This window comes from Pseudorasbora parva, chromosome 15 (assembly GCF_024679245.1).
Source record: "Pseudorasbora parva isolate DD20220531a chromosome 15, ASM2467924v1, whole genome shotgun sequence".
In the NCBI taxonomy this organism is placed as follows: domain Eukaryota; kingdom Metazoa; phylum Chordata; class Actinopteri; order Cypriniformes; family Gobionidae; genus Pseudorasbora; species Pseudorasbora parva.
In genome coordinates this window covers 35,634,717-35,661,474 of record NC_090186.1, presented here as the reverse complement: position 1 = coordinate 35,661,474, position 26,758 = coordinate 35,634,717, and the positions used below count along the sequence as shown (strand labels likewise).

Genomic DNA, 26,758 nt, shown 5'->3' with positions numbered 1-26,758 from the left:
AATTAATACATTTTTTCTATACATAAAGACCATCTCTATTCTGCAAACTAGCCAGTCGTACAAAATCTACAGGTAAATCTGCGTTAATCTTATGCAATCAGCAGGTGCGTTGACTGTAATCGGTTTAAAAGTCCAATCCAAATGAAAATCCTCCATATAAACACCTTAATCAGAATAAAAATGCCCAAACCGAATTATATTGTAATCGATTTGAGAGGGGTGGGATAAACCTTTTCATGTACCAAACAAACAAAAATGTAACCATGTAAACGAGCTGACCCGATTACTTTTCAGTGTGCGTCCTTATATGACGTGATATACAGCGCGCGCCCTTACTACTTAAGAGTGCGCGCTGCTCACACGCAGGCTATAATGTTCAGAGGAAAGTTAATTTTTCTGAGGGGTAAACTTATTTCGTAAGAAGTTATGAAGATAAATGTTGGCATAATGACACAGACATAGCCTGGCTACAACCAGAGCAACGAAGGTGAAGCGGAGATAGTTGAAAGATTAAACTTTTGCTGTATCCGGTCGGCAAAACTCAGAACACATCTTCCCTTTTTAAGAATGACTTCAGTGCCGTTCTTTTCTCAGAGAAAAGCTAAACTCCAAGTCTTCCAGAGTCGCAGTCAAAGATGATTTGAAAGACCGCCGTTCTCCAGCTTCTGTGTTTACTAGTAGCGCGCAAGCGCAACTCTGGCGTTATGTTAAGCCCCTCCCACAGAGTCTATACACGATGTGATTGGCCTGACCAGAGTTTGGTTTTTACAGCTCAGTGTATTGAGAGTTGCTAGACTATACTCGCGGGAGATTAGATTTGCTGCTGCTAGGGTGTGTTCAGATTTCTAGGCTAACTCTGTGATGATTGCGATTGAAAGTGAGCACCTGCAAGTTAAACCCCAGATCGGTTTAGATAACGTCTCATGTAAACAGTCCACTGAATCTTTCAATCTGATTTATTTTAATCGGAATGACAAAAAAAGTGTGAATGTAAACGTGGCTAGTGTTTCTTGAACAAAAAAAGTTCTTTAAACAGTGAGTCATTCAAGACGAGTGAGTCATATATACTCAAGACGAGAATATAAATCAAAAGAAAAGTGCAAGAGGTGGTGAATGGAGCCGCATGTATGAAACTGTGTGTGTGTCTATGGACAGACACTGCATGCATGGAGACAGATGTGGGTAGAGGGCAGAAGTGAAAAATTGCTGTATGGCTTTAGGTCGCAGCCGTACAGAGCAGTGACGGGTCGATCAGGTCGATAAAGCAACGCACCTCTGATCCACTCATTCTGGCAGCGTGGCAGACAGCCCTGACCATCGGCCCTTTCTCCAGGCTGACTAAGGTCTTTTTGATTGACAGGCCAGGAGGAAACTGGTGTCAGGTCTTCGGCTCAAATTCATGGCCTCAAAAACTAACAACTGTGTAGCGATGCATCTTTTTTGTCATTTCAATTATAGATCCTTGTCGGATGAAAACAAGCCAGTAAATTATCTCCATTGAGAAGGGAGGAGTCAGCGTCTATCTCATCACATTTTGCGGGACACCCTTTCACTCCAGAGAAAACCTATTTATAATTATCTACCATAACCCTTCCGAACCAGAAAATATATATAATATATACAATAATGGAAAATTTTATCACTAGCTTTTTTAAACGTTTGCTATAATTGCTACTGCAAGTCATTTTCAAATCAATAGACAAAGCAATAAAATCAATCTACAGTACGAACATTTTCAAATGAATGTTCATGTGATCTATGTAATAAAAAATGTATATAATATACAGTCCCTGAAAAAAAGTCTTGTCGCTTATCTATTTTCTAGAAATACCTGATATTAACCTGACTTTTAATTAATGAATTGGTGTTAGAAATAGCTCATATGAAAAGCTAAAACCTTCCCAAATGATGTTTAATGCACTGAAATAAATAATTTTCATAGAAAAAATATTTATCATTTAATCAAGACAGAAAGGTCTAATTTTGGCATCCTACCCCACATATGCTCAATGATGTTCATGTCTGGTGACTGGGCTGGCCAATCCTGGAGCATCTTGATCTTCTTCGCCTTGAGGAACTTTGATGTGGAGATGGAAGTATGCGATGGAGCACCGTCCTGGTGCAGAATTTGGCCCCTTTTATGGTTGGGAATAAGAGGTAGCTAAGATTTCTTGGTATTTTAGACTATTGATGTTGCCTTCCACCCTGCAGATCTCTCGCACACCCCCATACTGGATGTAACCCCAGACCATGATTTTTCCGCCACCAAACTTCACTGTTTTCTGGGTGAATCTCGGATCCATTCGGGCACCAGTAGGTCTCCTGCAATATTTGCGGTGACTGTGGTGTAATTCAACAGAAGATTAATCTGAAAAATCCACCTTCTGCCACTTTTCCAGCATCCATCCTTTTAGCAGGCTGTGGGCCTTGGCAAATGCCACACGGTTTTTCAATTGTCTTTTGTTTAGTGCTGGCTTCTGGGCACTGATTCGATCATGGAGGCCATTTCGAGACAGAATCCGACAAACTGTTCTGGTTGACACAGGGACTTCAGGTGACCAGGTCTCGTGGAGCTCTGCTGCAGTGGAAAATGGGCTGGCCTTGGATTTTCGAGCCAACAAACGGTACTTGGCGCTGAGACACATTGAAGGTGTCTGCCACATCAGCAGTGGATCTGGTCTTCAGCCTCTTGATAATCAAAACTTTAGTCTCATGTTTGCAGAGGTCTAGTTGCAGTTGATGTGAAGGTCTAGCGTAATCCCACAAAAGCTGGTGGGATTAAAATGAGCCATTTCTTGTAAAAAAAATCTTGATTAGAAATATATTTCAGCGGCACTTTAGGTCAATTTGTACACAAGCGACAAGACTTTTGTCAGGGACTGTACAATTGTTTTTTTAAATAAAACCAATGAAAAGCAATAAAAAAAAACGAACAAATAAAAATATTAAAAATAAAAAATAAAATGACAATAAAAAATAATTTAAGATTACAATAAAAAGAAAATATAAAAAAATGAATAATATGAAAATAAAACAAAAAAAAAACAATAACAAAATAAAACAAACCCGACTAAAACAAAAAAAGTAAAAAGCAACCAATAAACAATAAAAAGGTAAAAAAAACAATATAAAAACAAATATTTAAAAAAGCTTTAAATATAAAACAATTATTTTAAATATACCAGTTAACACTGATAAAATATGAATAAAATTACCCAAAAATAAAGAAATCAAAAACAAAACCCCCCACAAAAAAAAAAACTGAACAAAAACTAAATAAAACCTATAAAATATAAAAACTAAAAACTAAATTAAAAAACATTTTGATTTTCATTTATATGCAATGTCCAACACACACACACACACACACACACACACAGGTCTGAGGTCTGTCAGAGGGATTGTACGTCGTCCAGTAATGAAGTTTAATTCCCTGAGGGAGCAAATAAATTCTTGGCCAGAGCTCATTGCCGGGTCAGTGACAAAAGACTCCAGGAAAGCAAGACCAGTAAGAGTCACAAACAGGGCCATGAACAGCCTTTCAACAGAAAACGGTTACCAAGGCCATCTCAAAAGCAGTGTGGAGACGCATAACTGGTGGAGTATGAGAAGCAATTTCTGTAGTATTAAATAGAAAATACAAGAGGAATACAAAAAGCAGCGAGAGAAGGATTAGCTTTATAAAGGTCATGAAGCATTTTTTTAAAGGTGTCATGAACTGGCTTTTTAAAATGTTTTATACTGTTGTCTGAGGTCAACTAATGACGTTTGTGTGGTTTTTACATTCAAAAACATCATGACTAATAAGTAATAGGCTATTTTCTACACTGGTTTTGAGGCTGGGTTTTGATGGGAGTGCCGCACTGGAGACTAAACCCCCACAGCTAGAATTGGAGAAGATGCCTATTTAATGAGCTTCAGCTGCCATCAGTTCAGTTCACATGAGAGAGGGATTGTTTTGAAAGCGGCACCGGAATGATTCTCTCGATCACAGGGCTCGTAAACGTCTTTATCAAACAAACACAATGATTTATTTCTCATCCACCCACGATTGATTGGAATATTATTTCTGTATTACTTGGCCTGCAGTATCGGTGGATATAAGCGCGAACCACACACGCACATGCACACACACACACACACACGTACGTAGTGTTTCCATGTTTTATGGGGACTTTCCATAGGCGTAAAGGTTTTTATACTGTACAAACCGTATTTTCTATCCCCCTACACTGCCCCTGCCCGTAAACCTACCCATCACAGGAAACATTCTGCATTTTTACTTTCTCAAAAAACTCCTTCTGTATGATTTATAAGATGTTTTCCTCATGGGGACCTAAAATGTCCCCACAAGGATTTTAGATATTGCCATCTTTGTGGGGACATTTTGTCCTCATAACATAGGGATTACCAGCCCACACATACACACATAAAGAAAGCAATATTATTTCACTATTTCAGATTCACCGGCCTGCCGACAGGCTTTCATTTTGGTAGTCCGCCTGGAAAACACAGCCCCGGGACTATTACAAATAAAAAAAAAATATTTTGCTCCCATAAATTTGTTGCACCATTCCTGTTGGATCCAATATAGAAGGCATAACATTGTGTCTGCAAATACAGCACGACCTAAGACTTTGTTTACAAACGATTCTACAGTGAAATGAAGCCATTACGAACACACGTAAATGTCTTCCCCACTTGAGCTGGAACTTCATTAAAAATAAATGAAGTATCACACATTCCAAATATTAGGATCTGAAGTAAGCTTATGCAGCGACTGTGTTCTTTCACAATATCTTGCCGTCTTCTTCGGCATGTTTCTTGCTGCTGGCTCAATTCATCATCACCCCTTTAAGTCTAACAATATCCAGCCATTCCTTCAGAATTCACAACACAGTCAAGTTCACAACCAATTTCAGTCAAGATAGCGAACATCTTTCAACATCATTCAAAAACATATGCATTCAACCAGGATTTCTTTTTCTCAAATTCCCTTTTAAATTCAAGACTCAACTTGAAGAACAATTGACGCTCACTAACACTAACAGTTTTAGTCCTTTGAGAGAAAGACGTCTTTAAATAAAGCATTTGTTACACATCCAACCAGTTCTTCTGGCCTCAGGAAAGTGTAATTAAGAAAGCATTAAAGCTTAGAGTAGGATCAATGAATTAGAAGCTTGCAAACAGGGAGAATAAGGAATTGAAGAAACAGAGACGGTTCATTAATGAACGTGGGCAGTTGGCTCCTTATCTCTACTGGAGCAGGGCCCTAGTATACCACACAGAGGGCCCCTGAGGGACCAGAAGGATGGACCACATCACTACTCGATAACTGGAGAAACCTAGTACAAAAGCTGACTGTCTGAATGATGAATAGTGAGGATAGCCATGAAATTAGCCTTGTTTACTAGTGTATTAAAGTAATGGGAATGAGGATGTGCATAAAATGTATTTAAAAGTGTTAATTGTCCAGACCTGAAAAAAGACCCCACACCATTATATTTCCAGGATTTCAATGGCCAGGAGAAATCCTCTGTGAATATTGTTTTTCTTGATAAAACATTAAATAATAATTTGTATTATTAAATTTTACAAAAAATACATATTTTTTTATTATGTTCACTAATGTTCAAAATCTGGGGGTCTGTACAACATATTCTGAAATATTACAATTTGAAGTTATAAATTAAAATCACAGTGATATGGAAACAGTTAATGCTTTGCTTAATACCAGGTTCAAACCTGCAACCTTTTTAACTAGCAGCCTTGATCTTTAACAAGTACGCTACATAACTAAATATGATATGCATTCATCATGTTAACCAATGGCTGGCATCTGGATATAGTGGGTAAACATAGTACCAGCAAATCAGTGCTAGAGTGAGAACACACACAATGCTGTTCTCATGACGGATAAAAACAAAACTAATTAAAAATAATAATAATAATTAACAACTGGTATTAATATCCTTGTGGGGACATTTGGTCCCCATAACGTAGGGAATACCAGGACCACCCACCCACACACACATTTATGTTTCACTATATTAGTGAAGAAGATGACATTACATACACTTTCAATTATTTTATATCAGGTTAATTATATTTTCTAACCCAACCGCTATTCCTTAACCTAACCATAACAGGAAACAAGTGCAGGAACAGGAACAACCTACACATACACACACACACTTTCTCTCTGTTTCTTGTTATTTGTTGACACCATTAATGATAGTCAAAAGGATCTTTTGTATTTCTGTAATCATATATATATATATATATATATATATATATATATATATATATATATATATATATATATATATATATATATATATATATATATATATATATATATATATATATATATATATATATATATATATATACCAAAAGAAAGCTCAATCCCATTCAGTGTGTGCAAACTGAATTCTGTGACATCAAAACAGCATAATATATAAAATGCTTGCTATACATGTTTCCTGCAAAGATTTGAATTTAAATCAGAAATACTGACATATTTGAATGGCTATTGGAAAAATGTGTTTTGCTAGCAGAATGGTCAATAGCTAATAAAACAGACTCAGCTATGAGGAGCGATCAGTATAACTGTAGATAAGCAACATTTCACTGCTGTGAAAAGAAGGGACTCTAATCAAACGGCTCAAGGCAGTTAAACTCATATAGGCACTAGAGTAGACCCTCCCTCTTTTTTTCTAGCTTTCTCACTGCGATCGTGATAAATGAGAAGCCCTGGGTGGGTAATCTTTTGCAAACACACACAAACAGTGCAGATAATGTGAGTTTCAGAGAATAAAAGAAAAGAGGAAAACAGGGAATGATGCAGTGGATGGCAGGTCATCAGTCTGTTCCTAGCACTCCCTGAGGAGAGGGCATTATGAGCTCCCATGGGACAATCAGCCTACGCTGGCCATTTTATCAGTGCATGTGGCCTTAAGATGTACAATGAAATACAATAAAATCCCCATATCCACATTTTAAATCTGAAATGTGCTTCATAAAATATTAGTTTGAAAGCCTTTTATAAAATACTTCACCATGACTAAAATTGTAATTAGACTTCCAGCCAGGGTAAAATAATAATAATTATAATCATCATTATTATTATTATTAAATAAATTAATAAATATTCCAAACAATTTCAGGAAATTCAGTTTGTTCTGTTCTTTATCCGTTTCCAAATGTTTTTAAAAAATAGGAAAAGGCGTGTGAATCATGCCTGATTAGTTTGTTTAGTGCTGTGCTAATAAGAAAAATGCATTATGGCACTTCTGTCTTGTGCTGCCCTCTTCTGGAAGGATCAACCCATTGCACGTGAATTCACCAGGTGTTTCTAAATCACGCGTGTCCCAAAAGGAGTGGCCACCTTCCATCAGAGTCCAAGGCCCTGTCCCAAATGGCCAAATGCCCAAACCCACCCGGTCTTCCTCCGAATCCGCACTTTCACGGCGTAATGCCGCTTTGGTAGAAGTCCTCTGTGTAGCTTGCAAACTTGCGGGCTCAGCTGAAGTGTGCATTGAGGGCGCATAGCAGTCGCAAAGGGGACGCTCATGAACACCCTTCTTTAAGCTTAAATGACGAATGAGACTCCCTACGGTCCCTACACACAAGACCCAAAGTGCAGCATTTGGGACAGGGCCCAAGTATAGGTCTCTGCAGGATGGTAATAGAAATGACCAGATCAGTGGGCCATCAACAGAGGGTCATTTTCCACTGCGTTACCTGATTTGCCACGTCACAGTGTGGGAAGAGTTTAGGGGTGGGGTCGGTGAAGGAGATCATTTTCATTGCGTGAATTAGACACCCACAACATTTAGAAACACCCCCTTTTGTTTTGAGGACACCTCATACTCTCAGAGTCTAGCCTCAACCTAAATTAAACATCTTTACGAGCTAATCATTGTCTTTGGAATTACTAGAAACTTTCAGGCAGATTTGTTAGAGCTAAATGCTGCAGGAAGTTGGCCCTCCCAGGGAAGGATTAGACACGCGTCACACAGAATGTTTAAGTAGTCCTTGGCACAAGTATATTAAGTGGACCTAATATGACCCCTTTAAAGAAATGAGAAGCGCAGGCAAATGAATGCGTCACCATTCTCTCACCTTTACTTTGATGGTGTGCTGCAAGGGCTTCTGGGTGTGGAATACTGTAGACACCGATGGTTCCGTTAGAGAAAGCTGCCGCTAAAAGACCTAATCTAGGCATTTGTGGAGCCTGACAAGAACAAAACCACATTTACATCAATGTACAGTACAATCAAAATCAAAAAAAGATCTTTTGAAGAAGATTTTTAAAGGTACACTATGTAACTTTTGCAGTTTTCACTATGTAACTTTTGTGCGGATAATTATGACCCATCACAAAAGATAATGAACTACAATAAACTCTGTGATAGAGCTACATGTGGCAATTTACCTGTTAAATAAAATATCTTACGCACCTGTTGAGTAATAAAAAATGCAATTTTTGCGTCGCTTCACAACATCTCAAATCCCTCATTGCCATCTCTGAAAAGCCACGCCAATGTTGACTCTTTTTACCAGCAGACTCTCCTTTGTTTGGCGTTTGTTTAAAACGTGTGATTCCATTCTTGCTCGTTGTGACAACTAATCTATCCCACTCTCACACCATACACGTGTCAAAGTAGCCAGAGCAACTTCTCTATTATTTTACGCATATGATGAGACACACAAGGGCAAGAGATGCATGTACACAATTTCCTGCGAAAACAATCCCAACAGGTCTAAAATATAAACACTTATAATAGTCAATTGAAGGTGAACTATGTAGTATTTTTGCAGTAAAATATCCAAAAACCACTAGGCCAGTGTTATATATTTTGTTCAGTTGAGTACCTACAATATCCCAGATGTTTCCAACTATTTGTAAATTGAGAGAAAATTGCCATTTTAACTAAGGACCAGGACGTTTCAGCATTGCATTTGACAGAGTCGCCTGTCAATCGCGTCATATCTGCGTTACCCTCGGTTTCGGCTTTTATTTGGCAGGAGCGCTTTACTCTTAGCAGTGTGAACAAGTGAACGCACGGAGTAACGTCATAACATCGTTTTAAACCCACTTAAATGTATCTAATATGATAAACAGAGCTCCATTACCTCAAAATCATAACCGGAAGAGCTGATCAGTGCAGGCGAACGGCGACTGTCTCCCGTCCCTTCATAATAAAAGTCCCGGTATTCGCGAGGCGGGTATTTGTTTAACAATCGCTCCAGCAGCTGTGCTCAGGTCTACAACACTCGGTCCTGCTCTGCTTTAGACTACAGTAATGTTAATAACCACATGCATGAACGTGATTTCTGCCCGAGTCCTATTTTCCGGCTGTGATGAGAAGACCACATCTCCCAAGATGCTGCGCTCACACGTTGCGTCATCAAACTACGCATTTGTTTTGAATAGGCGCCCCCCAGTGGACGGAAAGTTCCATAGTGCACCTTTAAAGTAACCATATTGAACTAAGGTAAGGCATTTATCCATAGACATTTTGGAAGAAGGATTAATGTATTGACTTAAATTTTGTGTACTTTGAACCAAAAAAAGTTACATAATGTACCTTTAAATTCCTTTAATGTAATTTCTTACCTTTCTGCTGGTGGAGGGCAGCTCCCACACTCCTGCAGGACACCACCTTATATTCCAGATGCATCCATCATCTATCGCCAGAGCGTATGTTAGATGAGGAGCAGTAGAGGGCCTGAATTGAAATAAATAAATCATAAATTACTATTTTACTTTAAGCCCAAGACAGGGTACACATTTCCTCTTAAAGACAGTCTGTATGTGTCCTATCTTTCTTGTCTTCACCTGCTTTTACACTGAAGGTCTCCGATGTCCCACAGCTGCAGTAAGACAGGACCTGAGTGCAGCTTGTGGATTTTGTGTGTGTCGTCCATGCCTTTGTGGCAGTAGATGGAAGCATACTGTCTTTTTGCTGCTCCGTCAGGACATGGGCACCACTCCATTGACCGTACAGGACCCCCCACAAAGAACAGAGCGTCCCAGCGCTCAGAATGATGTGGCAAGGATTCAAACCTTCAGATCAGCAGATATTTTACATGAGAGCATATATATACTACCGTTTAAACGTCTATGGTCAGTATGATTTTTCTTTTGTTTTTTTACAAAAAAGTAAAACTTGTATTCTGCATTACTCTACTGATCTTTTAAACTTTCTATTCAATTAACGAACACTGGAGAGAAGATTTAAACGTTTTTTATTTATTTATTACAAATTAATTAAAAATAAAAATAACTTTATGGGGGAAGGTGAATATAATTAAAATGATGGTCTCGCTTCAGCTTAATTATATGCTTCTGATGCTACCACTTACAACACCACAGCTGATTTTCAATCAATATAATGGTTAAATGTTTCCTATATGGGAAAAGGCCCAGGATAAAGCTTAACAAATGATATGCCTCTCGGGATAACGGAGGGTTGGGACAACAAGACCCTTGGCTCTATCAGGTATCTTTTGGTTGACCAAACATTGAAACAATAATACTCAATAAGATTGGGTTACTATTGAGAAAATCTGTCTTGGGCATACAGCCCTATTGACTTGCCTCAATGTTTAGACATGACCCCAAATGCTATCACGACGCATTCCAGAGAGGTATAGGCAAAGGTTCACAAGATGCATAAAATATCACACTGTAAACAACCATAATCTTCCCTATGGCATAACTGTGCTATTTGTATTGGGAAATCACCTATTTACTGGACGAAATGGCATATGAATGGTTTGTGTACTGTGGCAGACTTTTTTGAACAGGGTGTATTTATGTCTTATAATAACCTTGTACAGAAGTATAATCTAAAGGGCAAAGAACATTTTTGGAAACACCAACAAATTAGAAATTGTGCTTCTAAAAAAATCCAGTACACGGACGGTAACCATATCTTGAACACCCTAACACTGCCTCATTCCTAACAAAAAGCCTCTGTAATCTACAGGACAACCAACCATGTGCTCAGCAATGACTGTACAACTTTAAAGACAATATGGAAAAAGGACATCGGGGCTGTAATCAGGGACGAAGAGTGGAAAAGAATTGTATCAAAATACAGGTAAATACATAAGAGAAGCTAAAGGCCATTTACACAGTACAAAATGTGCTCCAATTATCACCAATTTTATGTCTATTGGCAGACAGGAAGCAGATGTCAGATATTTCAAATGGAGTAATCATGGTGAGGGTCTCTGTGATGTGAAAGGGGGATTCTGAAATCCACTGTATAATATAATATAATATATATATATATATATATATATATATATATATATATATATATATATATCAATTAAAATAATAATCAAAGCGTTAATCAATATTTATATTCCTATATTATTATGATTCTTTCTAGTTATGATTTTGCTTAAGAGAACCACTGATTGTTTCTCGTTTCCAAGTGTGTATTTGGTCTCGAAGGAATGACTGAGGGTCTATTTCCTTTTACTGAAACACTAAAGAATCAAGATAAATATTGCCTGTACCATTATCTGTACTCTCACTGAGAGAAAGCACTTGTTATCAGCATGTTTTGGGGAACATTCTAGTTAAAACCGGAGCTAAAATCAGCTCCAACCTTGGAGAGACTGTGTATCTTTGCATGTGCGCAATATTCTGTGTTACAGATCAGTGTTGAGAATGGACATCCTAAGAGATGGGTGGACTTGTTGTTCTGGGCAAGCTAGTGCCTGCTCCAGACCTGGAAGCTCACTACGGGGCTAATTCCGGGGTAAAAGAGTCAACAAGTGACACGTCTATGGAGACGTGCATCAGATTAACTGTTTTCTGAACCAATCAAAATCATCTACATTACAGTAATGACATGGATAGACCTTGAAAACAGTATAACTGTTGGGAAAATTGTATGTACGATCGGCGGGCTGACGAGATGGGGAGAGGGAGCACGGCCTACAAAACTCCTTGGGAGACTTGAAGCTGGCTTCTGCTGTTGAAACTGCAAACTATTCTTTAGTACATTTTTCTTTAATTATTTGCACTCCTGACTTACTCCTGACTCTTGTTCTTCCAATTTTCACTACTTGGGTCATAAACTTTTAACCCCTAACATATGGCTACAGTCCTTTTGAAACACTGGAAAACTCAAAACCACAGAGTTAAAAAAAATGGGTCAACATAATGACAAAGACTTCCTTGTTTGAATGTTTGCCTTACAAACTACATACAGTAATAAGAACGTGTGTATCCCTGTCTGGGAAGATTTTTGGTCTTTGATGTTGTCTGTCCATGTGACACAATAAATCTAACTCGTAATCTGTGTTTTGTATGATATTTCCATGTAACGGATAAAAACAATATTGATATTGAATTATAAAACACAAAAAAACATACAAAAAAAGATTAAATATTTGATTTGTTTAATTTACCAAACAATAACAAACATCAGAGAAATGTGAACATGTGAATGTGTAGCAGTTAGATTATTTAAAAGTTAACTCTCAGGAGATACTTCAAGTAAATATTTCGGTCAAAGGGACTGACAGAGAAAAAAGTTGGGGAATCCCTGAACTACTAGCTGAAATTATTTTTAACTTATCTCATATATCAATAATGGAAACAATCACATCATGTAAAAAATTGTTTTTTTTTTTGAAAGAGACCATGACAGCAACTGTCAAGTGTCATTCATTTGTGTACTGGTAGATTGCACACTAGTGATGATTTAAATCACCATTTAATCAATGTTTTCATCCAAAGTCGCAAAATTTCACTGTGCAAAACAGAATAATTGTATAAACACTTGCGAATAATGCACTCTTTCCATTCTATGTGTCCAAGAGAACAAAATCGGCACTGAACTCAAAATCGAAATTGAATTATCAAATGATTTTGATGACAGATGTTTGACTTTTGGGTTATTTAGTAAAAAGGTCTTCTTATGGGATACATTTTTTTTATCCGCTTCAATCGAGCAAATGTTTTTTTAAGGCACTTTTGGCATTTCCATACAGTGTCCCAAAATGTGCATAAAATAGTTGGATGGAAACAGCTGCAGTGAACGCCATTTTAAAGAACTAAAGCCAATTAGTGGAAACTTACAAAGGATATCTTACCTTCTCACAGTTTGCAGTTTGGTCTGTCCCTTGATTTTTTCCCGCGTAAAAGTAAAAGAGGCAGATTCTTTCTCCTGGGGTAAATATTTTTCAGCTTCACTGTTAATCAAAACAAACACCTGTTAAAATGGCCAATTCCTTGTTTTCATGGATGTTATGTGGCATTTAGCTATACTAATACCTGCTAGATAGGAAATGCCAATCTTTGGCAGAAGGAATCCACTCTGGAAATACCCAGGGGGAGAAGTTTTCATCCCGACTAGCATTTAGTGAAAAAAGGATACAAGTGTATTTCAAGATACAACCGATACAGATCATATGAATTGCTAAAATGGTAATTCTTACATAATCTTGTATAAAAGTGAATAGCTTACAATGTTTTGGTCCTACTAAAACAGTTCCAGACAGGCTCCATGACATTGTTAGCTAAGCCGTTTGGAAGCAGACAGTGCTGTTGAGCAGAATATCATTCAAAAAATTAGACCACACAAATATGCAAATCAAATGTGAATCACAGCGCAAAAAGGTTACGGAGTATCGGACGATAAACTCACATAATTTCCTCTGGGTGTTCTGCTTCGGCGCTCAATGTTCAAGCTGAAGTCTGGCTCTGAATCTTCTTCCTCTTCACTCTCTGCCTCTTCATCCTTTCCTGGGGAAAAATCCTCATCATCAAAGTCGCTGTCATAATCTGGAGTTTTCCTTTTCGTCACCCTTCCCCTTGCTGCGTTCTTTTTCTGGGAGGCACTGTCCGCTTCACCAGATTTGGGCCTATCTTTTGCTGATGGGATACCGAGATCCTTGGCCAGGTTGTGAAGATAATCTAAAGCACTAATCAAGGTGAACAAAATGAGATGAATTAACAAGACCATCATTACAAAATGATCAACTGATCATCAAGGTTTGTGCCTTCAAAATGACAACATCATTTAAATATTTGAATAATCACAATATTTTCACACACTGAGTGCCAGGTTAAACTAGACTGTGGATGGTTAGCAAGCAGGTTTTTCTGTGTACTTAGATAACTTCAGTTTATTTCCATCTATGTTTTTGATTCTGCAAATTTAAAGACACTGTGAATAGCTCAATGGTAAGAGTGTTGGTTACGCAATGCGGAATATCCAAGTTCAAGTCCTGATCAGAACACTTCATCTGACCATTGATTTTTCTAGAGCTAAAAGATATATTTAATCATGCAATATATAGTGTAATACACAAACATATAATCTATAGATGCAGTATATATTTAGGGAAACTGCATAAAACTGGCAAGCATAGACTTTAGCAGTTCTCCTCTTGGAGTGACCACTAGAAGTGAGTTCAGAATTTTTCTAGATCAAAATATATTTAATCCTGCAATATATATAGTATACTATACAATCATATCATCTAGACATGCTGTATGCATAGTTGGGAAACTGCATAAAACTGGAGAGCATACACTTTAGCAGCTCTCCTCTTGGGCCGACCACTTGAAGTGAGTTCAGAAGTATCAGAGACTGCTGAATTGTCATGTTGTATTGGAGTCTGTGGAATGATCTCCTTTTTCCTCCTTTTGACAGGGGTCTTTGCCTTAGAACCTTTTTTTGGGGTTCCCTCAGTATTAACTGGGCTTTCTTGGGCCACACCTGGGGGAACCTGGGAGGTCAGTCCTAGAAAAGACAGACACAATAAAAGATTCATGGGAATTAGATCCATTAGATCACATCATTAGGCATAAAAAACAAAAGCAATTTAAACCAAATCATGAAGGTAAAACATGTCCTTTTGCAGTACTTGGCTCTTCTCTAATAACAAACTAGTCATATGAAATAACACACTTACCAGACGCTTGTATCTCTGACTCCTTGGTCTCTCCTTTACTCTCATGGTTAATCTGTCCTGGTTGGTTATCTGTATTTTTTTCACACGGCAAACCCATTTTTTCACCTTTCTGTTCACCCAACTTCAGGGCAGCTGCTGCCATTAATACTGAACACCAGCTTCCAGCACAGTCTAGAAGTAAAGAAATGTGTTGATTTTATGTACAATGGTTTAACATCCATCTACATGGAATATCAAATAAAAAATACATTAAAAAAAAGCACGTACAAGCAACATTTCACGAATTACCATGATAATACAAAAAACATGCATATCCCCAAAAAACCATGGTATTTTCATGACTCTTTTCTGATGCTTTTTTAGTGGTGAAATTGTTCAGTAGTAATAATACACGCATGCGCAATGTCGCACTGACAGGCGACTTGCCTCCACCACTTTGAGCTTACTCAGTTACGCCAAAAAATAATTACTCGTTATTTTGAATCTCATACAGAACAATAAAAAAGAAATACATTTGATATTACGTTGTAAAAAAAATAGCACGTCTTTTTAAAACAAGTACACTTCCTTAAGTTGACAGATGGTCCTTCTCCTTCAGAAGTCTATTATATTCTAAAAAATAACGTTATAAGAAACGCTCAAAAGACTTGCTTCTATAAAGCACAGGAAAGACATGGGCATTTTCTCAGCATTGACGGCTTTTAACAGTGGCTCAGGGTGATCGTCCACTATTTCCTTCAACCACACGGTCTTCGATTCGCGCGGGTTCGAATCCAACTCACTGGGCACAATGAAAGACTTACCGCCGTCAGAAGCCCGCTGGATAGAATGTGCCTGACCCCTACTTAAATTAAAACACTAGTATTCAATTCTGCTGTACAAAAATATGCTGCTTTTCTACTACACTCCTTTGGCTAAAGCATTTTTGACACATCAGCTTGCCGTCGCCGCCATGTTTGAGTGTCTCCCATGACCTCGTTTGCTCATTACCGCCCCCTATCCAACACTGACACCAGAGAGGTTTTAAATATGTGCATGATCCCGCCTGACCACGAGGTGGTATCAATGTGGTTAAGAAGCACAGTACAGTACTTTATTGCCATATGTTATGTACAAGTCGCTGGTACAAGTGCACGCACTTACAAAACCATATAGTCCATTCCTTTAGCTGCCATTGGTCTTTTTCAAAACATAGGCCTACCTATAACAATATAACTGTGTTTGAGGTGTAGGCTATTTAGATGATTAACATTTCTGTGCAAAAATGGTTTTGCTGATATGTTGTAAGTGTTATTTTGTTTACTGAGGCCTTTTGAAAGTCATACAGGCAATAGAGTATTTTTTGTTTCTTTTTTGAGGCTGCCTTTACTATACACACGCACACACACTTTTTGTGATTTAATGTTTGATGGGGATATTCCATAGACGTAAAACTGTATATTATATTGCCCTACACACTATGTATGTGGTTTACAGGGACTCTCCATAGCAGTGCCGGCCCATGAGGTTGTGGGGTCCTAGGCACAATCATAAAAAGTGGCCCCATTGGAGTAAAAAAAAAAAAAAAAAATCTTAATATTGAGGCATTGAGGGGCCCCCCAAGATAAGGTGGGGCCCTAGGACTGCCTATATTGCCTAATGGAAAGGCCGGCTCTGCTTCATAGGCATAGTACAAAGTTCAAACCATATAATCTACTATCCCCTTACACTAATCCTCTAAAAATATCCATCACAGAAAACCTTTGGCATTTTTTTGAATAATAAAAAAACAATCATCTGATGCTTTGCATTGCACATTGTGATGTAAGGCTTAGATGAAGCTGCTCAGTCATGGAAACCCATTCCATGAAGCTCTCTACACACTGTTCTTGAGCTAATCTGAAGGTCATGTGAAGTTTGGAGGTTTGTAGCTATAAAATCTGCAGAAAGTTGTCGACTACTGCGCATTGTGTGTGCCTCAGCATGCACTGACCCCGCTCTGTAAGTTTACGTGGCCTACCACTTCGTGGCTGTTGTTTCCAATTGCTTCCACTTTGTTATAATACCACTAACAGTTGACCGTGGAATATTTAGAAGTAAGGACATTTCACGAATGGACTTATTGAACAGGTGCCAACCTATCACAGTACCTTGCTTGAATTCAATGAGCTCCCGAGAGCGACCCATTCTTTTACAAATGTTTGTAAGCGTCTGCATGCTAGGTGCTTGATTTTATACATCTGTGTCCATGGAAGTTATTGGAACAGCTGAATTCCATAATTTGGAGGAGCGACCTAATATTTTTGTCAATATAGTATATATAAAACTGTTAGTTTAATATTATTGATAATATATTTAATATTCAATTTTAATATGACATTGCCGAACACAGAACAAAAATTGTCACAAGCTAACATATAAACATTTATTGACTTGATAAGTGAAACGGTAATCACATTTACACTGTTAAGGAGGACTGATCCTATCTATTTTGCACTTAAGCCATTTTTACTTTGCATGTTTATTTAAAAGTAGGCCTATCTGTTTTCATAAAGACCGATGTGTTTTTTTAAACTTTCAAGAGATTTGTGTCTTATGAAAAATAATGATGTATCTCAGTAGACCAACTAATTTTGTGTCATTTGAACACAACAGCTTTTGAATGTTTCACCTGACATCCTGAAACACCTTTCTAAAGCAGCATAGATCACCATCACAAATCCAACTTTTACAGAGCATCATGTCTGTGGTGTCAGAAACACAATCATATCACAAAAAATCTGCAGCATTCATGAACATTGTAACATGCAACTTTATCTACTGTAAAGATGTGGAGATGGAGCTTACATAAAAATAAACAATGGTCTACTACATTCAATATACATAGATATAAATACATATATAAAATATTTTATTCCAAAAATGAAATGCATAATAAAGTCAAATTGTGATATTACTTTCAGAGAAGTTCCAAAAATGTTTGCTGTGCCCTTTCAATATATTCAGCTCTTCCTGTCAATAAAAAGGAAATTCAATTCTACGTCAAACACTACCGTTTGCATTAGTTGGAGTTAATACGATTAAAAAAGAAGAGATTAATACTTTTATTCATTAAGGATGCATTACAATGGTTAAAAGTGACAGTAAAGACATTTATAATGTGCTGAACTTCCTAATCATCACATAACCCTGAAAATGCTTTCCACAAAACGACTGAGCTGTTTTCAAAGTCGATGATAAGAAATGATTCTTGAGCAGCAAATCAGCATATTAGAATGATTTTTGAAGGAACAAGTAACAGTGGAGTAATGATGCTGAAACTGCAGCTTTGACATCACTGAAATAAATGACATTTAAATTATATTAAATAGAAAACAGTTTTTTTTTTATTTTTATTTTTTTACTGTATCTTTGATCAAATAAATACAGGCTTAGTGAGCATAAAAGCAATAGCATAAAAAATCTGACTGACCCCAAACTTTTGAACAGTAGTGTATCTCTTTATTCTTTGGAGGTAAACATAGGAAAAATGTTATTTTGGAAAAGGAGCAGGAATGATTCATGATTGACTTCCAGGTCTCTGGCTGGACACAGGCTTTGTGAGGGGCCTGCTGAGGGCCCATTCGTCGTCTGCCTCCGACTCGCTGCTGGAGCTCTCGCTACTGCTGCTACTGCTCGGACTGTCGCTGCCGCTGAACTCATAGCAGTCTTTCTCCTGTCTGCCATCTTTCTCTTTGCATCTGTTTCGCCCCTCCTTCCTCTTTATTTCCACTCTTCCAGGGGTTGCTGTTCCACTTGACATGGGCATTGCCGACGACTGTCTATCCGGCCAGGTGCTGGATACCTCAGGAAAACTGAGGGCTGGATTTGGTGAGGGAAGGTCTGCAGGCTTTATGGAATCTTCCTTTGGCTGAGTCTTTTGCAGTTTGTCTAACTTCGAACTCTTCGACTTGGAACGAACAACAAACCAGTCCTGTGTAAATTAATAACAGTGAAAATATTGTTTATAAAAATGCGTATGATATTAAGGAGCATAAAATGTGCTATTTTAGCATTTTTTAAAATATATTATTAGTTTTTATTGGCTTTTATTTATTTATTTTCAGTTTTTAGTTTAATTTTGAGCAATTTTGTCACCTGAGAATGAATGGAATTGATGTGGTACTTGACTCCGCTTTCAGAGTTGAATTCTTTCTTACATATCAAGCATTTATACTTCCCAGTCTCAAATTCACCCTGCAGAGAAGAAAAAGTAATCTCTTCATAAATGAATCCTGTTCCAAAACAAACCCAAATAACAAGACAAATAATCAAACAAGAAAAATTATTATAAGAAAACCATAAACGTATATTGATTTGGGTAATAAATAAAAAGTCAGTCCATTTAAACTGTGCAGATGGATTTCTTTTCTGGTAAAAAAAAAAATACAATTCAATTTTTTTTGGGTAAGTAAGATGTTTTTAAAAAGAAATTAATACTTTTGTTCAGCAGGGATTCGTTAAATTGATAAAAAGTGACATTAAAGACATTAATAATGTGAAATATTTTGGTTTCAAATAAATGCTGTTCTTTTGAAAGAAAAAAAGCATGGATACTTATAATTACATAAGTATCTATTTAATGATAATTATATATTATACTAATAATGCTTGTTTTCTTGTTTGATACTTTGATAAATGTTGCTTTAAGAGAAAATCAGTATATTAGAATGATTTCTAAAGGATCATGTGACACCAAATTCAGCTTTGACATCACGGGAAAAATTGCATTTTAAAATATATTCAAATAAAAAAAGGTGTTATTTTAAGTTGTAATATTTCATAATATATTTTTTTACTGTATTTTTTATCAAATAAATACAGGCTTGGTGAGCCTTAGAAAAACAACAAAAAACACTTACCAACATCACATTTTTTAAATGGCAGTGTATAGTAGAATTGCAGCAGTATATACGAATTTATTCAATCTAATTTACCAAATATCCTGTACTGTATAGTATATGTCTTAAAAAGAAAGCCAAGCCATTCCTTACCAAGGTACATAATCCAAGATGAGCCTTTAGACCAGATACGCTGGTATAGAAGCAGTCACATCCCTAAAATGATGACAGCACAAATGATAATTTCATATTTGGTTCAGCAAACCATTTATTCACTGAAAATCGTTCCTAATAACGCTACAGTCATGCCGCCAATGCAAAACTTTAAAGAATGCACGTTTAAGTTCCAACATAATGGTGAAAACTCGTGGAACAATAACAGTTTATGCAGGATGTTCATACCTTGTTGGGACACTGCACTTTTTTATGCAGTTTGACTTCATTCTTCCACTTCCGAAGAGTCTCTTGGCTAAAGGTGGGCAACCCTGGACGAGAATACTTCAGCTACATGAACACAAAAATACCATAAATGCCTATAAAAAATTATTAATTGGCAGTTGTCATTCATTCTGTGACAGGGAAACTAAAACGTTTTAAATTACAACATTCTAAAAGTTCATATACTGTATATATGTTAAAGAGCACCTTCCTGTCGTCTGGTACCAGGTCACGCTGGACTTTCCTTTTGGGCCATTCCTTCAGCAGCTCCTCACTGGCGATCTCCCTCAGGTGGAACACGGCCACCTGCGCCGACAAGCGTTTGGCCCGTCCGCTCGGCGTACGCTCTGGGATGGGATCTTTCTGCGTCTTTACCTCCTCTACTTCAATTTCTTGGACTGTCTGATAACAGATAATTATGTCCGTTTATTGGCAGAAACTTCAACCGCCTGAATGAGAATCAATGATATCAGAACAGAAACATTTTTTATTTATAGAAGCTGGAACTGAACAATGGGTAGGAGGACTCACAGGACTGTGTTCGTTCTTGAGGTGATACTCCAGACCCGCTCTGGAACGATACGCTTTTCCACAGTGTTTACAGTTCATTAAGAGTTTCTCCAGTTCTGACGCCTCTTTGCCACATTTCTTCATATGGTACACGTAACCCATTATACTAGTAAAACTTCCTGTGCAACCCTAAAAAAAAAAAAACATTCATTAGGATCAGTACAACAGCAAATATTTTTCACTTTAACTCTACTGTTCAAAAGATGTTTTATATTTTCGTAAGAATTCGATTGTGCTTACCAAGGCTGCATTTATTTAATAATATATACAGCAAAAATTGTAATTTTGTGAAAATCGTTACAAATTTAAATAACTTTTCTATATTGAATATATTTTAAAATGTAATTTATTCCTATGAAGGCGAAGCTGATTTTTCAGCATCATAGAGAAAATAACTTCAGTCTTCAGTGTCACATGATCATTCAGAAATCATTCTGATATGATGATTTGGTGCTCAAGAAACATTTATGATTATTATCAATGTTGAAAACAATTATGCTGCTTAATATTTTTGTGCAAACCATCATTCATTTTTTTCTCCAGGATTATTTGAGGAATATAAAGTTCAAAAGAACAGCATTTATATTATATATAACATTATAAATGTCTACTTTCATTAATTTAATGCATCCTTGTTTAATAAAAGTATTAATCTGATTTTATTTCTGAATGGTAGTGTACTTTATTTTCACTTTCTTGTTTATTACTAACTTCCCTTTTTATATATGCTTACCTGTAACATGTAACCTGTAATTTGTATTTATTAAGTGCCTTTCCCAAGCTCAAGGTCGCTGTACATGTATAGTATCTTATGCTGTTTATATACTATTTAAATACTATAAAAATGATGTTACTAATGCTATAATAATCCATATTCACCATATATTTCAACCTCAAAAAGTTAAGCAGCATTGTATCACTATCAAATTACTTTATAACTGGAACTAAATCATTTATAAAAAAAAATTGTAAAGTAATTTTACTTGTAAAATGTGACCACACCTCTTTTGAACATTTTAATTTGCCCATCCTCTTTAGCACTTTCCGTAGTTTCTCCTTTACTGCTTGGTCAACTAGGTCATTCCCAGTATCTGGAATGGGCTGAAAAAACAATAAGAAAATTATTTTTGAATCAACACTATCCACCATTTTCATTGCCATTTCACTGACAATTTAATTTAATTGTTTCATTGCTATTTATCACAACAAAAAACTAACCAAGTTGTTGTGGTCAGCCATGAGGTGGTACTTCATTCCAGTTGAAGTTTTCAGTTGTTTCTCACAGTGTGGACAAGTAAAAGGATTCTACAAAATCAGGTTCAGAGCTCAAACAACTGCTTAAAAAACAATGATATATTTTTAAATGTTGTTACTAGATGCACATACAAGTTTGCAGGTTTCCAGGTGCTTCTTTAACCCATCCACAGTTTTTCTTCCAACACTTTTGCATTTTGGGCAGGTTACTCTTCCCTTTGCAAAAATCTGCAGCTGCCATTTCTCCTCCTGACTTCCTGTGAATAAAGGCGCCACAAAAAATACAATCTGACTATTCAAAAACGGGTTTGTGTGGCTTTCATTTAGCCTGAACAACTGGCATATTTACCTGGCAGATAAACGGGTGACTCTTTCTTGGTGAACTGAGATGACTTCTGCTCCTGCATGCTATCAGTTACCTGATTCTTGTGAGTGAACTGAGCAACAGGAACTATAACAGGAACTGTTGAAGAAAAAAAGATACAGTCAGCACTTTTCAGAATTTATCATGTGGATTATTGAGGAAAAATCAGAATCATTTCATACCCGTTTGCTTTACTTCCTCAATGTACTTTTTTAAGGAGGGCTGGTGAGCTTCTCCTATCTTCTGCTTCTTTGATTTAAAATCTGTGGTATAAATGCTACTTGTACAACTTTTGGACATTATCCAGACCGTCATACTTTAAGGGTTAGTTCACCCAGAAAGAAAACCTCTGTCATCATTTACTCACCCTCATGTTGTTCCTAAACCGTAAGACTTTCATTTGTTCATGATTAAAATCTGGGAGCTTTCTGTCACTCCATTGACAACTACACAATTCCCCTTTTGATGGGTCAAAAAGTTCATGAACAAAATTTGGACTAAACCACTCAACTCTAAACTAATATGAATTTGTTTTACGATCTCTTCAAGAACTTTTTGATGTGTCAAAGAAGTGGTAGTTAGACGGTCAGTGTACATAGTTACAGAACTGGCTCAGATTCATTTAAAAATATCTTCAATTGTGTTCCGAAGATGAATGAAAGTCTTACGGGTTTGAAACAGCAAGAGGGTGAGTAAGTGATAACAGAATGTTCCCTTTAAATTTCTGGAAGTCTGTACTAACCTGCTTCTATTAAAGTATCTGAACTGGATCCATCAATTTCCCCCATCATTCTGCTGGTGTGGTCAGCGTGCATATGTTGACTTTCCAAACCATTGATCAGACTGGATGTGATAACTGAACTGCAAGATGACCCATGGTCTGAATCCTCTGTAGGTCTCATAATCACAGGCTGGAGATCATGATACCTTTGGACATGAAGACACCTTTATTAATCCATTATGTAGATTATGCATGACATTTACTGCTGCAATGCAGGGTATTTTCTACTAACTTCCATGCATGAAAACTCACTTTTTTCTGGAGTAAGTTCTCTTTATTTTCTGAGAGCTCATCCGCTTATTCTGAAATGTAATAACACAAATGCACTAATAAAATTTGTTCTGATGGGCTCATGTTTCATTTTATTCATTGCCTAATGTTATGACCGTTGATTATGTTGTCTAATTAATTTAGACTACACTTGGCATCACAGGGACTCCACTCGAATGGTTTGAGTCCTATCTCACAGGTAGGTCTTATAAGGTTGCCTGGAGAGGAGAGGTATCCAAAACACATCAACTGACCACGGGGGTTCCTCAGGGCTCAGTGCTTGGACCTCTCCTCTTCTCCATTTACACTACATCACTGGGACCCATCATTCAGGCACATGGCCTCTCATATCACTGTTATGCTGATCACACACAGCTCTCATTTCAACCAGTTGATCCCACAGTAGCTGCACTAATCTCAAGCTGTCTGGCTGACATCTCGGCATGGATGAAAAACCATCACCTGCAGCTCAACTTAGCAAAGACTGAGCTGCTCGTCTTCTCTGCTAATCCGACCATACGACACGATTTCACCATCCAGCTAGGTTCATCTTTGATTACTCCTTCAGGGTCTGTCAGAAATCTTGGAGTAATCTTTGATGACCAGCTGTCCTTCAAAGACCACATCTCAAAGACAGCTCGGTCATGCAGGTTTGCGTTGCACAACATCAGGAAAATCAGACTGTTCCTTACAGAGCATGCAACACAGCTTCTTGTCCAAGCCCTGGTAATCTCTAGACTTGACTATTGCAATGCGCTTCTGGCTGGACTTCCATCTTGTGCAATCAAACCGCTGCAAATTGTCCAGAACGCTGCGGCACGTCTGGTCTTCAATGAGCCCAAAATGGCTCATGTCACACCTCTATTCATCTCTCTGCATTGGCTACCACTCGCTGCCCGGATCAAATTCAAAGCCCTGACTCTTGCTTATGGATCTTCCACAAGCTCAGCACCCGCATACTTCGATTCACTCCTACGAGTCTACACCCCCACCGGAAGCCTTGTGGTACCATCACAGAGAGGCATGAAATCCCTCTCCACAACTTTTTCTTTCACTGTTCCTGGTTGGTGGAACGATCTCCCGTCCTCCATACGCACGACAGAATCACTCGCTTCATTCAAAAGACAGGTAAAAATTCATCTCTTCAATGAGCACTTAATCTTATCATAAAATAAAATAAAATAAATAAATCCCTCTAAACTCTTCCTCCTCTATTTTTCTTCTCCCCATTTCTGGTTTTTGCTTATCTGAGTAGTATACAAATATTGGTATTTAGGGCACTTTTTGTGTTTCTTTGCCTCTTCTTGACAGATCGCTTCCTGTACTCCTGAGTTGTAAGTCGCTTTGGATAAAAACGTCTGCTAAATGCATAAATGTAAATGTAATTTGCTGATGTAATAAAGTAAAAAATATGTAAAACACCTGGTTCAAAGATGCAACATTATGGGGAGACAACACAGCGGAATAAGCTCAAAAATGAGTTTATTTAATCAGAAAATGTAGTTTACCATCCCAATCAAGCCCACAAAAAGAGAAAAAACAACCAGAACCACAAACACAATAATAAATGGAGCCATTCTAATAGTAAACTAAACCTAGTGGTCATCATACATACTATTTAATACTGTATACTGGCATACTGATGCATAGCTCAAGGTGAGGATGCTTGGTCTTACTTTTGATGGTTTCATTCCACTAGCTTCAGCCTCTTTTCCCAAATCCTTTGTAACATCTGTTGAAGGCACAACCAACTGTATTGAATCGATTCAGTGTTGGGTAAGTTACTAATTAAAGTAATGAATTACTAGCTACTAAGTACATCTTTAAACGTGTAATTAGATTACTGTACTATTTACTCTCTCTCCAAAAAGTATTGAACTACTTATTATTACTGATTACTTTCTAAACCCCATTTCAACCTTGACCAGTTGAATACAAGGATAGACATGAAAAGACTCTTTTAATTCTTTCAAATAAATAATATAAAATTGCATATATTAATTCTGAACTAACCAAAGTATTTAAAGAGACCACTATTGTTTGCTATAGAATAGTTTTATACATAGTATTTAATGCATTTACATCAGAAATAACTGTAATTAAATTACAAACAAAAGTAAGAGGAATCCCATACTTTACTTTTTCAAGGAAAATGTATTAATTAAATACTTAGTAATGAATTACACCCTACACTGTATTGATTTATAATATATTTAAACCAAATAAACTTTCTAAATAATATAACTGTAATTGATTGTCTTTACATCTCAAAAACTAATAAATCACCAGCCCTGTTCCTGTAGGTTAAACTGCAGAGCATGGTGGTGCTAGCAACGACAAGGTCATGGGTTTGATTTCCAAGAAAGAACTGATTAAAATGTGTACTTTGATTGCAATGCAAGTCACTTTGGATAAAATGTCTGCCAAATACATAAATGTACATTTATGTAATCAAAGCAGACTTCACAATCACGTAACTATAATCTGGAAATTCAATCACTTCAGAATAAGCCCTTTAGGCTTTACAAAAATTAGTATTTAATAAATCTCAGATAAATTGAGAATTACCTGGTGTTTGGGGGTTTAGTTTTGGTCTTTTCCTCTTGCTGGGCACACATATGGCAGACATGTTACCTTGGGTCTGATCCATCCTATTACACATTAACATTGACAGATACAGAGAGGCATGATGGATCTACTAGTCTCTAGCCTATGTTATTTTATCATTATCAAAAACAAATAAGAAACAGTCACATATAGGCAAGCTCATGTGGAATTGCATTATTAATCCAATGTCCTATGTCAATCACAGGCAGATACTGGTTGTACTGAGTATCTGAAAAACATTTGCATGCATGAACTAACCCTGCATTTGCACACAGAAGCTGCATGCCCCTTTACTGCATGTAGTCTTCAAGACCAATGCCACCATCACATTCACTGCCCACCAAAATTTCCAGCCAGAAAAGGACACATGACGGCACTACGTCAAATAAACCCTCCATTGCTGCATCCCACCGTCAAACAATTCATATGACATCGACATACAATAAACTTTACATTTACAAAGGACATATCCTACGCTCAATGTTGACAAAGCAACCAAGAGTAGCTGTAGCATTACCGTCCTCTCGGCGAGATCAGATGATGCACGGCACGCCTCCTTTTCTCACCAGCCAATGAGAACGCGCCCTTCCCATACACACACCAAAAAGGGCGGGTCTCATCCCAAAACAACCAATCGCTAGAGACTACAGGCTCCAGATC

The 26,758-nt window shown here is 37.2% G+C and overlaps 2 protein-coding genes across 5 annotated transcripts in view; both read right to left on the bottom strand.

Moving 5' to 3' along the window:
* Window positions 1-15,934, bottom strand: part of gtf3c2 (general transcription factor IIIC, polypeptide 2, beta) — a 32,046-nt gene extending 16,112 nt beyond the window's left edge. For both annotated transcript variants that reach the window (XR_010898112.1, XM_067417908.1), the window contains exons 1-10: window positions 15,759-15,934; window positions 14,956-15,126; window positions 14,573-14,783; window positions 13,683-13,959; window positions 13,503-13,579; window positions 13,310-13,387; window positions 13,129-13,227; window positions 9,848-10,075; window positions 9,626-9,737; window positions 8,128-8,239 (exon numbers count right to left, since the gene is read on the bottom strand). Coding sequence is in view for 1 of the 2 variants with exons in the window: in XM_067417908.1 (XP_067274009.1) it covers window positions 8,128-8,239; window positions 9,626-9,737; window positions 9,848-10,075; window positions 13,129-13,227; window positions 13,310-13,387; window positions 13,503-13,579; window positions 13,683-13,959; window positions 14,573-14,783; window positions 14,956-15,097 (1,336 nt within the window). In the remaining variant the exon portion in view is untranslated. The remainder of the gene's footprint in view (window positions 1-8,127; window positions 8,240-9,625; window positions 9,738-9,847; window positions 10,076-13,128; window positions 13,228-13,309; window positions 13,388-13,502; window positions 13,580-13,682; window positions 13,960-14,572; window positions 14,784-14,955; window positions 15,127-15,758) is intronic.
* A 2,386-nt stretch (window positions 15,935-18,320) lies between these two features.
* znf512 (zinc finger protein 512) lies at window positions 18,321-26,684 on the bottom strand. Of its 3 annotated transcripts, none has more exons than XM_067418663.1 (16): window positions 26,616-26,684; window positions 26,060-26,142; window positions 25,168-25,223; window positions 23,474-23,523; window positions 23,183-23,367; window positions 22,623-22,703; window positions 22,426-22,539; window positions 22,209-22,333; window positions 22,041-22,127; window positions 21,825-21,923; window positions 20,784-20,951; window positions 20,460-20,654; window positions 20,217-20,318; window positions 19,968-20,030; window positions 19,072-19,170; window positions 18,321-18,907 (listed from the first exon to the last, which is right to left on the bottom strand). In XM_067418663.1, exons 2-16 carry the CDS (start codon window positions 26,139-26,141, stop codon window positions 18,494-18,496), a joined length of 1,920 nt encoding a protein of 639 aa, XP_067274764.1. In that variant the 5' UTR covers window position 26,142; window positions 26,616-26,684; the 3' UTR covers window positions 18,321-18,493. The 3 variants fall into 3 exon arrangements, with proteins under 3 accessions (XP_067274764.1, XP_067274765.1, XP_067274763.1); XM_067418664.1 differs by lacking the exon at window positions 26,616-26,684 and adding an exon at window positions 26,574-26,615; XM_067418662.1 differs by lacking the exon at window positions 26,616-26,684 and adding an exon at window positions 26,357-26,609.
* Window positions 26,685-26,758: the final 74 nt, after the last annotated feature.

Bases quoted from the DNA above. Each gene is read 5' to 3' on its own strand.
- znf512 (XM_067418662.1), bottom strand. From the start codon at position 26,382: ATGCAGCTTCTGTGTGCAAATGCAGG. The intron at 22,540-22,622 runs GTATGAAATGAT...TTTCTTCAACAG, and splicing joins TGAGGAAGTAAAGCAAACGG to TTCCTGTTATAGTTCCTGTT. The intron at 18,908-19,071 runs GTGACAAAATTG...TAATTTACACAG, and splicing joins TCAATTCCATTCATTCTCAG to GACTGGTTTGTTGTTCGTTC.